This window comes from Pleurodeles waltl, chromosome 7, assembly GCF_031143425.1.
Source record: "Pleurodeles waltl isolate 20211129_DDA chromosome 7, aPleWal1.hap1.20221129, whole genome shotgun sequence".
NCBI classification, from domain to species: domain Eukaryota; kingdom Metazoa; phylum Chordata; class Amphibia; order Caudata; family Salamandridae; genus Pleurodeles; species Pleurodeles waltl.
In genome coordinates, this window is record NC_090446.1 from 582739332 (window position 1) to 582751410 (window position 12079).

The following is a 12079-nucleotide window of genomic DNA, read 5'->3' on the forward strand; positions in this document are numbered from 1 at the left end:
TGTTGGAGCCTTCTGCCTTTGTGACGCTTTTTTTGTTTTTCTCTTCCTCCATTTTTCCCATATGTGTCTTCTGCTCACAGTAAATGCTTGAGGCAGAAAAATAAGTGCTGGCCCTCAAAAAATAAGTGCTGGTGCCTTGCACCAGAAACCACCGGCTCAAATTAAGCACTGACTTTTTGTCACTGTGCAAGCTCCTTGTAAACTTTCAGTGCTCTAGTGCTCTTATCTTGATGTTGGTCTCCAAAATGTGTACCTGGCAGCTTGTGGTGACTTGCAGATTGCCACCTCGTGACACCTTGCCTTCTGATATGATTTATGCCCCTTTCCATGTTCTCAAAAGTGCCTTATGAAAGATACATTTGTGCATTGATCATGGGAAGTTGTTTTGCATAACTGATGTTTCCACTATATACATTTCTTCATTTGATACACTTTATGATTAATCATTTCTATTTTCCTTCTAGAAAATGGTGACAGCTCTGGACAAGAACTGGCATCCAGAGCACTTCTGCTGTGTCAAATGTGGAAGACCCTTTGGGGAAGAAGGTAGGATTCGGGGACAGACTCATAACTTTCTTTGTCCTTCATGAGTGGATGAATGAATGAGTGCGTGCGTGTAAAGTTTGTACAGGAGAAAACAAAGCTGTGCTCATCTGACGTGTTGAGGTTATAGTAAAGGGGGCATGGGGTCATGAGATGGAGTTGCTGAATTAGCAAGAGTAGGAAATGGATCATTATTTGGGGTGGAGAAGTATCCACCTCAAATGATAACACCACCAACTGTGAGATGTCACACAAATTAAATAGAAAATAGTGATATGATACAACAATCAATTTTAACATAAAGAGAAACATTTTATGAGCAAAATAAGACCAGATTACAAAAATTATTTTATAGGAACCGGAGGTGTGATTTTTTAAAGATGTAAGTAAACATAGAGCCAAAAAACACAAAGCTGCAAAAAAGGTCTATAGAAGTGGTAGACTGGGACCTTGGCATTATTTGAGGCTGACCACAATGGAGCCCTGATTGTATACAAGTGGATTGAACCAGGTGAACTTCTGGAAGTCAAGAAGTTTGAAAATGTTTCAAAGTCCTAATCCAAAAAGGGATTTTGTCATTTTTTTTAACAAAAAGTTGTCTCCTCGAGGAACAAATCCGAAATTGCAGCCACTGCAATGGAACTTCTGTTTGAATACCTGCAGCAGGTTGGTCCGCTAAGGCTCTGAGGCTTTTGAGATTTTTGCTAGAAAAAAATCCTAGTCAATAAACAGAAGGGTCATTGTCATTTTTTGAGAGATGTTGGAGCCTTTCAGGGGGATGAACCTGAAATTCAATCCAATGTAGTAGAACTGCTGATTGGGTTTGTAGTAATCCCCCCCCCCTTGGCTATGCAGTTGTGTAACAAAAGTTTTCAAACATCTCCAAACTATTTCCTCATGCCCATTCAACCACGAGTACATTTTTAAGTTCCCTTAGGAGGCACACCTAAGGGCCCTCAAAGTGCTAGATAAAGACCACTAACAAAGTCCAGTCCATGTTCCAGTTGCCTCTGGTCAGCTGGAAAGTGTAGGGAAAAGGTAGTTTGCTGAATGTTGTTCCTCTGTAGTCATACTGGAGGTCAGTCAACTGACCCTAGCAGCCCAAGTCCTTGTCCTGGGTACATGGGGGAGCAAGTTCAGCCCTTTAGGGCTCCTCACAGGTCACAGGCACCAGTCTTAGTTCCATTCTGTTCTTCTATAGGTCCAGAAAGTGTTCTGATGAGTTTTCCTGGAGATGCCACATTCATGCCTGGCACTGCTAGTGGGTGGATGTGGCTCCTGGGCACTCCCTAATCAGTGGGGTCAAAGTTTCCAGGAGCATCACTGGCCACTTTTTCAGTAGTTTATGTTTGTCTTACTACCAACAAGCAAACAAATACAATCTGCCAGAGCATTTTCAAGTTGGCGAAAGTATTTGGCCAGACTAAACTTGGGCTCTGAGGGTTGTGGGTATTTAAGGAAATGCACTATGGCAATCCCCAGTGTCCTCCCACATCTAACACTAAAATCCAGTTTGAGGCAGGCTCTGCACAAACAAGAAACTTGGAGACAGACGTCTGGTAGGATGAAGACAGGGTCCTACAGCACCCAGAAGGAGGATACACAAGAATTGACCTGGCAAACTGTTCTCTTCTTTTCAATTGTGTTCCATGTGTCTCAAACAGGCCTGTCTGGCAGGACTTGACATTGTAGTGTCAAAAGGATGCCCACATCCCCCAGCCTACGTATTCTGCTTAGCTCAGAGGAATCATCTCTGCCCATTAAGGTCAACATATTGTGCAGCTCCTGTGAGGAATATCACACCTTAGTCACACCTCATTTAGACAAAGTATTAGGGCCTGATTTATATGTGGGCTGTAATACTGACGGAGTATCCTTACTGGTAACATAGTGGCCCACCTGCCCAATTTAAATGTGGGCAGGCCATAGGTTTGACTACAATGGTAACTACTCTGTCACCGAATAGCCAAACCTATCTGATGGCCTGACGGAGTAAAGGCAGTTGGAGAAATGGCTAAATGTCTGCCCACCCAATCAGGATGGCCGGACATATAGCCATTTTTTTACTGTCCATCCACACCAGGCAAACCATGGCGATGAAGGACAGTAAAATTCTAATAATGCTCACCCCATCATGGGAGATGATGGCCTTAGATATCCCCTGGCTTGCTTATATGAAGGCGGCCTTAAAGCTGATAGGGCAGCCAGGCCTATTTGATTCCCCAGAGTCCTGATCTTTACTTGAAAAGGGTCATATAAAGAAAGTATTTTGCGACAAGCCCTCATAGAAAAGAGCATCCTTGGAAGATCACAAATGTGTGCATACAATCGAGTCCACATCCACGAGGGCCTTCAGCAATATTAGTCTTTGATCTTCAACAGACAGCAGTGCTTTGTACTCTCCAGATTTCGCTTTATTTTATTACCATTCTTGGTGGGAAATCCAGCCAACAGTTGCACTTTTAAGGTCCTGAGCCCTTGACACTATGATGGCAGGTCCGTTCAGTTGACCCTGCACATTATATTCTTTTGCTCTTTTTATCAGATACCTAGAAGAAAGTTTTTCTTACCACTTAAGGTTTTTAAATTCATTCACTGTGCCTACCATGTTGTTTTACAACAGTTACACAGTCCCCTTATTTGCTGCTCTGTGGCCTCTTTTACTTGGCAAACAGTAAGAAAAAGTGAAATAATTTGAGACCACCTTGTATTACATTTTATGAACATTTGCACTGCCATTCTATTATATTTGCTTGGAGAGATTGTTATTTATTTGCTTGTTTGTACTGTGTTTCTCTTGCTTGCTTTTATGCCGCAGAAATGTAGCGTATAAAGTTACACTTGACTTGACCCCCATGCCAAGGGTAGCATTACAGTTTTCTTTTTGAAAATAAAGAAATAAAAGTGTTTGGTGCTGAACTGTGTCATTTTGCTTTGGAAGGAACCACTGTAACACCTGCTTGACAGTCATTTATACATTTGGTAGATGGTCCCTCTGCCATGGGAACTGAGCAATTTCTCCATCCCAATGGCGGAATGAAAGGGGGTCTGCCAAATAATAAATCTGGCCCTGAGTCTGGGCATTTGCATGTAAGCTGATGCAAAATAGCCTCCAGCAGCTTCAGGAAGAGTAAATGTAACTTCCTAAAAATTAAATTTCTCAGATATTTAATACAAATAATACATTTCCATTAGATTGGAATTTTAATGTAAAAATACATCTTTGAATGGTGTCTGTAGCTGGTACATGCCTAAAGTTATAGATTATAATTTATAATCTATTCTTTGACTTTTTCTGTGTGCCAGTTAGGGTCTGACCAGTGACAATGTTGTGTTAGGCCAAGTCACTGAGGGGACATGCTATTTCTAATGTCACATACTTTCCACTCTTACATTTTACCCATCTTACCTTGTAAGCAGCAAGGTGTGCTTAGCGATGAGTTATGTAATATTTAAAATCAGGTTTTCCTACCTGTTAAAATTTTATTTTGACAGGTCGTTGTAGCAGGGTTCATGCTGCTGCAGTCAGGCTACACAGGGTGGGGCTGAAACTTTGTTTTCACTGTCATTGTAGTGGATGTCACAATAGGTGCTGCCGTCCACAAGGGGCATTTAACTTTCCATGCCACGGATGTACTTCTGCACCATATGCTATGGCCTCATTTGAAAGTTAAATATGTCAATCAGGTTTTACAAAAGAGTTACTTTGCAACACAAAGTCAATGGGCAGTGAAGAAGAATTCTTGAGGGTGGAGGTGAAAGGTAAAAAGTCAATAAGCTCCTTACCAGGGTGGAATGAGTGAGAGGTGAACAGTGAAATAGCCTTCTGCAGGCAATGTTGTTTCTTTCTACAGCTAAATGTTAGAGTGTACCAATCAAGATGGAAGAGGTGTTGCCCCTGAGGGTGAAGGTAAAAATTAAAGGCTTGGCTTCCCCTGTGTGGAAGAGTTGTATTAGGTAAAATGTAAGACTGTGCCTGGCTGGATGTGGAAAGTGAAAGGTTCAATTTAGCTCTTCACAGTGGGATAGGTGACAAGCCAGCCCATCTTACATGACCATGACAAAGGTAAAAGATGATCTGCTTCCTGCCGGTTGCTAATGTACACTTTGTTTATTGTGGCCATGCAGGGTTTCATGAGAAGGATGGAAAGCAGTACTGCCGTCAGGACTTCCACGAGCTGTTCGCCACTCGCTGCCATGGCTGTGCCCAGGCCATCTTAGAGAACTACATCTCTGCCCTCAATGCCCTCTGGCATCCCGAGTGCTTTGTCTGCAGAGTAAGTGGCCCCTCATGTATATGGAGCTGTAAAGTTGGTGTACCTATCCTTGCAATCAGATCCTGTGGAGTTGTCCATACATATGAATGAATGTGCAGGGGTATTTGTCAAGCCAAGCACCCCAAGCTCATAGAAACCCACCCACATATATAGAATGATGAGCAATTTGAAGCAAGATAGGAAAAATGGCATGCACAGACTTCATAGTTACCTTCAATACGTTTCTCTGATTTTTTTATGGATTTTTGAATGGCGCACAACTCAAAATTCAAGAATAGCACAGTCACTTAATTATTCCCATTGTAATTTCCGTCTCTTTTTTTCCAACATTAATAGTTGAAATTGAATATGTGTTGGTCGCATTCTTTCTCCCCACTGAAATTCTCTGACAGATTTAAAGTGGAAGAGAGACACTTTACCCTGTGACTGTGTATATATGCATCAGGACGTTGGAAGTAACTGTGTGTGTATGCATCAGGACATGGAGGAGTGTAACACACTCCTCTGTCCCAGAGTCCTTCCACTAATGAGAATGTGACAGACACCTATCTCTGAGCTCCTTATTTAGGTGAGAGTGTAACATGAGGAGGTATCCAAGACTTCCTACACTGTGCTACCACACCCTTATTATGTGACCCTGAGCTCCTTCCTTGTGTGAGAGTGTAACACAAAGAGACGTCCATGAGTTCCTACTCTGTGCTACCAAACACCATATTCAGGGACCTCTGAACTCCGTCCCCAGGAAGTACGGGTGTGGTAGCACAGTGTAGGAACTCATGGACACCTCTTTGTGTTACACTCTCACACAAGGAAGGAGCTTTGAGGTCACTGAGTGTGGTGTGCGGTAGCACAGTGCAAGACCTCATGGATTAGCCCGCGTGTTACACTCTCATCCAAGGAAAGAGCTCATGCCTCACTGAGTAAGGGTGCGGCAGCACAGTATAGGAACTCATGAACACCTCTTCGTGTTACACTCTCCCCCAGGGAAGGAGCTTTCGAGGTCACACTGACTGTGGTGTGCGGTAGCACAGTGCAAGAACTCATGGATTAGCCCTCGTGTTACACTCTCATCCAAGGAAAGAGCTCATGCCTCACTGAGTAAGGGTGCAGCAGCACTGTATAGGAACTCATGGACACCTCTTCGTGTTACACTCTCCCCCAGGGAAGGAGCTTTGAGGTCACACTGAGTGTGGTGTGCAGTAGCACAGTACAAGAACTCATGGATTACCCTCGTGTTACACTCTCATCCAAGGAAAGAGCTCATTCCTCACTGAGTAAGGGTGCGGCAGCACAGTATAGGAACTCATGGACACCTCTTCGTGTTACACACTCCCCCAGGGAAGGAGCTTTCGAGGTCACACTGACTGTGGTGTGCGGTAGCACAGTGCAAGAACTCATGGATTAGCCCTCGTGTTACACTCTCATCCAAGGAAAGAGCTCATGCCTCACTGAGTAAGGGTGCAGCAGCACAGTATAGGAACTCATGGACACCTCTTCATGTTACACTCTCCCCCAGGGAAGGAGCTTTGAGGTCACACTGAGTGTGGTGTGCAGTAGCACAGTGCAAGAACTCATGGATTAGCCCTCGTGTTACACTCTCATCCAAGGAAAGAGCTCATGCCTCACTGAGTAAGGGTGCGGCAGCACAGTATAGGAACTCATGGACACCTCCTCGTGTTACACTCTCATCAACACCCTTACTCAGGGACACATGAGCTCTTTCCTTCGATGAGAGTGTAACACATGCGGTTATCCAAGAATTCTTACACTGTGTTACCACACTCAGTGACCTCTGAGCTCCATCTCTAGGGGAAAGTATAACACAAGGAGGTGTCCATGAGTTCCTACACTGTGCTAACACACAACACACTCAGCGACCTCTGAGCTCCATCTCTAGGGGAAAGTGTAACACAAGGAGGTGTTCATGAGTTCCTACACTGTGCTAACACACACCACACTCAGCGACCTCTGACTTCCATCTCTAGGGGAAAGTGTAACACAAGGAGGTGTCCATGAGTTCCTACACTGTGCTAACACACACCACACTCAGCGACCTCTGACCTCCATCTCTAGGGGAAAGTGTAACACAAGGAGGTGTCCATGAGTTCCTACACTGTGCTAACACACACCACACTCAGTGACCTCTGAGCTCCATCTCTAGGGGAAAGTGTAACACAAGGAGGTGTCCTTGAGTTCCTACTCTGTGCTAACACACACCACACTCAGCGACCTCTGAGCTCCATCTCTAGGGGAAAGTGTAACACAAGGAGGTGTCCATGTTTTCCTACACTGTGCTAACACACATCACACTCAGCGACCTCTGAGCTCCTTCCCTGGGGAGAGTGTAAAATGAGGAGTCCATGAGTTGCTACACTGTGCTACCACACCTGTGCCCAATAATCCAGGAACTCCTTCCTTGGATAAGAGTGAACCAATATAAACTATTATGCAGTTCCCTCACTGGTTTGAGTGTGCACACCTTATGAGTTCTTTCACCAGCAAGAGTTCTACAGACCCAGCTGTACATGAGTTCCATCACCAACAAGAGTTCAAGGCACATTTATATTTGTGCTCCTTCAATGGGTGATAGTGTAATGCACTGGGCTTTCCCCGACTTCTTTCACTGGGTGAGAGTGTAACACACTGACCTATCCTTCAGGCTTTTTACTACCAATAGTATAAAACAGCTATCTTTGAGCCCCTTTCCTAGGTAAGAATGTGAAACACTGAGCTATTCCTGTGTTCTTTCATTGGTGAACATTTAGCAGAATGAGCTATTCTGGAGTTTTTCACTAGCAAGAGTTCAGTGAACCACAGTGAGCTAAAGCTTTGGTCTACAACCAAAAAGTGTTACACACACAGGTGTATCTGACAAATTTTACTAAGTAAGAATGGAACTCACTTAGCTACATATAGTGATTTTAGTGAGTGAAAGTATAACACACAGATTTCTTTTCCTGGGTGAGGTTATAACTAATTTAGATGTACCTAAGTTGATTCTGTGAGTGAGAGTGTTGAATCATCAACTGTCCCGAGCTCTTTTACCAATGAACAAGTAACATTTTAAGTGACAGTCCAGCTCCTTATCTGGTGAGAGTGTGACAAGCTGAGCCATCCCATAATCCCCTTCACTTGGATAGATTGTAACAAACTCGGATATCCTTTCACTTTTTCACTGGGCAACTCTGTAAAACTAGGGGGTTATTGCTCAGCTCCACTGACTAGTGAGAGTGTGATATACTGAGGTGTTCCTCAACACCATTGCTGGTTTGAGAGTATGTTATGCCAAGCTGTCTTTGAGATCTCTCACTGGTAAAAGCAATATTACAACAGGTCCCCCTGACTTCTATCACTGCATGAGAGTGTAACACATTGAGCTACTCCTGAGATTCTTCACTACGTGAGAGAGTAACACACGCAACATTCCATGAGCTGTTACACTCCAAGAGTAATATATCAGACTATTCAGATGCTCTTTCACTAGGTGAGAGTTTTTATCACACAGAGCTATCTCTGAACTCCATCACTGTGTTAGTGCACGGTGCAGTTTTAGCCATCTATGAGTTATGAATTCTTTGCATGTTCCACCGGGATAGACATGTAACCATTGACATTAATGGTCTTGGGGTTTCAGACTGACCCAATTCAATCTGTTAATTTACTTCTCCCTGATCAATTCCACCCATCATATTGCTTTCTGATTGTTAAACTTATCTACATTAGGCAGCCACAACAACAACTACTGATCTGTGTCCTTCTTTTTGCAGGAATGTTACACACCTTTTGTCAACGGAAGCTTCTTTGAGCACGAGGGTCAACCATACTGCGAGATTCATTACCACAAGAATCGAGGATCCCTCTGTTCTGGATGCGAGAAGCCAATCACTGGCCGCTGCATAACCGCCATGGGCAAGAAATTCCACCCTGAGCACTTTGTGTGTGCCTTCTGCCTAAAGCAGCTCAACAAAGGGACATTCAAAGAGCAGACCGAGAAGCCGTACTGCCACCCCTGCTTCATTAAGCTTTTCGGCTAATCCATAGTCACCAGTGCCAAAGAGCTCTCTACCTGTGCTTTATTAGAGTATTCAAGTAAATCACATCCACCAGCACCAGAGACCTGCTGACACTCTTGCTTCATTACACGTATCGGCAAAATCATTAACACCAGCACCATCAAAAACTGCTGCCAGGTCTGTGTCCTCAGACCTGTCAGCTTTTCCTTATGCCCAAATGCCTACTGACTGCCATGGTTCCTGAAAGACATTGGCTAGTTGATTAGTGCCCATCTTAAAGTGTTCTTCATCCACCATACTTTTTAAAATTATGGGCCAGACCATTATCAGCAGCTTTAAAGTGTCCTTCTACCAGTGTGGCTTCTTAAACAACTGAGCTGAATAATTGCCACCAGCCTTAAATAGTTATTCTGCCTACCTGCCTGCTTAACCTAATGGAATAAACCTTGAAAACAAGTCTTCAAGGGGTCTAACACCAGCTTAACTTTTTAAGCGTTTGGGCTTCTCAGTCTAAACCAACCCTTAATTATGTTAGGTTTTTGGAACTCGGAGGTGAAAACCTTAATCGCCAGCTCAAAAGAACCCAACCTCCACCCAGCTTCTTAATCCATAGTCATGAGGACCAGCGAGTTCTACTTGCAGCTCTGTGATGTTGACCCTTTGGCTGTGCCACTATCTTAATGAGCAATAATTCAGAATTTTGTACTTGCTTTATTCCATTTTTTGGGCTGGCACCTTCACATTGGGTGTCCTAGGGCTTCTTTAGGGTTATTCAAAATTTAACTGGCATCCCCACCAAATGAAATCCTTAGTTCAGGTATCAATATTTTCTTCCTATAGCTAAATGATTTCCATCAAGTTCACAACATCACAAACAAAGAGTCTAATGCCAAATTAGTTGCAGTTGTTACCAAACGCCCAGTGAAATATAGATCATCACATCCTTCATCACATGCTTCCTAAATAATCTACAACAAAACCAACATCACAATGTGCCTACCAAAAATGTGTTAATTGTCTCAAAAGAGCCTTTAGAAGATACACTGTATTACCATTACCAAATAATTCTAGCATGGAGGCATTAGCAGTCTTACAATAGAATCCAATTGTATGACCTTAAACATACACCTAAATATTTATAAATCATCACCATCAACACTTTCACCAAAGAGTTCTATTTGATTTGGGGCAAACAGACCTATATATAAAAAAATATTGGCACTGCTACCAGAGAATCCCACAGCCAAATTGTAATCTTTCTCATAAAATGCTCCATCAGCCCTACCTCAGTGTGTGCCAATTGTCATCCAACAGCCCTACTAATAAAATATCACTAAAAGACCAGAGACATCTTAAGGATTTGGGGGGCCCGGGCCAAACATAATTTGGGGCCTCCTGCTCAGAACAACTCTGATTTTTTTTTATCTGTTTTCAGCTCATTCACATGTTTGGTGACTTTAGTTGGATCATTGACAACCCTCTTGCTTGGCCAGACTACATCTGGGCCCAACCCTGGAGCAAAAAGTCTCTCTCTGGCTGGCCAGCACCAGCAAAACATAAATATAGTAGCCTAAACATGCCACCTGCATGTGCTGCAGTGGACAGGTGCCTCATCTTTTAAACCTCTGCATATAGAGGGTTCTTTTTTGTTTACTACACTCCAGTCCCTACCCTGTGAGTCAGGTGGCTCTAGGCTTTTAACACATCAGCCCAACAGAGCTCCACATGGATGGTGCAATCACTGAGAGAGCATATAATGCCACTCTGCATTGTACACTGACATGTGGCCTACCTGCCAAGAAAGCAGAAGGACTAGTGGTCCGACCAAAACTTCTACCCACAATCTACACTGTAGCTAGTCTGCCCATCCCATTCAGGTATACGGGGCTGATGGGTGCTGTGAGCCACAGGTATTAGAGTCAAGAGCCAGCAAACTTTTATTGCTCTGCCTGGCAGCAGCTCCACAAGAATGCTACAGTCACAGAAGGATCACACCATGCCAATCTTTACTGCACAGTGGCACATGCTGAAGACAGAAAGCTTGTGCAGCAGGGCTGGGCCTACACACTTAGAAAAGTTAGAACCAGAATCCAATAGGTATATTCTTTACCTCTCTGTATTTTTCAGGGAGGGCCTGGACTGGCCAGACATCCTGGGCTGGTTCTAAAAAAGTAAGTAAATGAACTGGTTATTTTATAACAGTGTGGGAATGCCCAGAAACGGTAATTGAAAGGTGGAGGACATCGAACAGAACCCACTTTGCTCATGTCTTACAATGTCTCTGTAAATGTCACCAAAGAGAATTACAAAAAACAATCACTGCCATCATTTAATATGTCCTGTCACGAAACAATCAAAATTGACACAGTTGTGTCCTGCAGTAAACCCATAAACAGTCACGAGTCCAATAAATAAACCCTCAACCTCATCATGAAAAGGTCTAGCAGGCAGCCATTAATATCTTCACCAAAGTGCCTCGAATCTAATTCATAACCACTTTCCACAAAGTCTTACAGTGAAATCATAAACAGAATTGTTTAATAAAGCTGCATGTAAACCACCTACATGATCACCACATTCACGCACAACTAATCTATCATCATGGTTTGCATCGTGCCAAAGATCATCCATCAATATCTTCACCAGAGTGTCATGTAAACCTTGAATGCAGCCACCAAATATTTCAGTGTCAAACCATTAACATTTTCTTCTACTGAGCAGCATCTAAGTCATCCACATCATCGCCAAATGCTTGCACAACCAATTGATTGCCATCTTTGCCAAAAGGAATGCCATTCTATGTGGCTAACATTGAACTGTGTAGTGGAGAAACCTACTGCAACCTTTACTTGATAAACTATGTTTCCGCAGCTCTGTGCCCTCATCAAGGAACTTTATTGTCTGTATTCTTTCACAGCTTTGGCCTGAAAAGCCACGTTCTTTCCAGTTTTGCTGAGCATGAAGCTCAGGTGGTGCTTTGAGGTTGGGCTTTTGCCAATGTTAATCTATTTCTAGCAGTGTGATATCACTCGGTGTGGGGCGGTGCCCCGGTTCTGGTGTCTGGTTAATGTGCTATGCTCAGTAGTGTTGAGTCTGGATTGCTAAACTGCTTTCGGCAATGAGTGTTCATCATAGGATGTGTTACCTTCTATGGTGTAGCACTGTAAGATAAATCGCAAGGGTGTCTGCAATTCGTGAATGGGCTCCGCACTCTCTTACCATCTAGTGTTGGTTCCAGAAGACTGC

The 12079-nt window shown here is 43.4% G+C and overlaps 1 protein-coding gene across 3 annotated transcripts in view; it reads left to right on the forward strand.

Annotated features, from left to right (window-relative positions):
• TGFB1I1 (transforming growth factor beta 1 induced transcript 1) overlaps positions 1-11725 on the forward strand; it is a 137058-nt gene extending 125333 nt beyond the window's left edge. For 2 of the 3 annotated variants that reach the window (XM_069244424.1, XM_069244425.1), the window contains 3 exons: positions 465-546; positions 4672-4820; positions 8588-11128. In XM_069244424.1, the coding sequence (XP_069100525.1) occupies positions 465-546; positions 4672-4820; positions 8588-8854 (498 nt within the window). In that variant the 3' untranslated portion in view covers positions 8855-11128. Of the gene's footprint in view, positions 1-464; positions 547-4671; positions 4821-8587 lie in introns of all 3 variants that reach the window. The other variant, XM_069244423.1, reaches the window with a different exon arrangement.
• Positions 11726-12079: the final 354 nt, after the last annotated feature.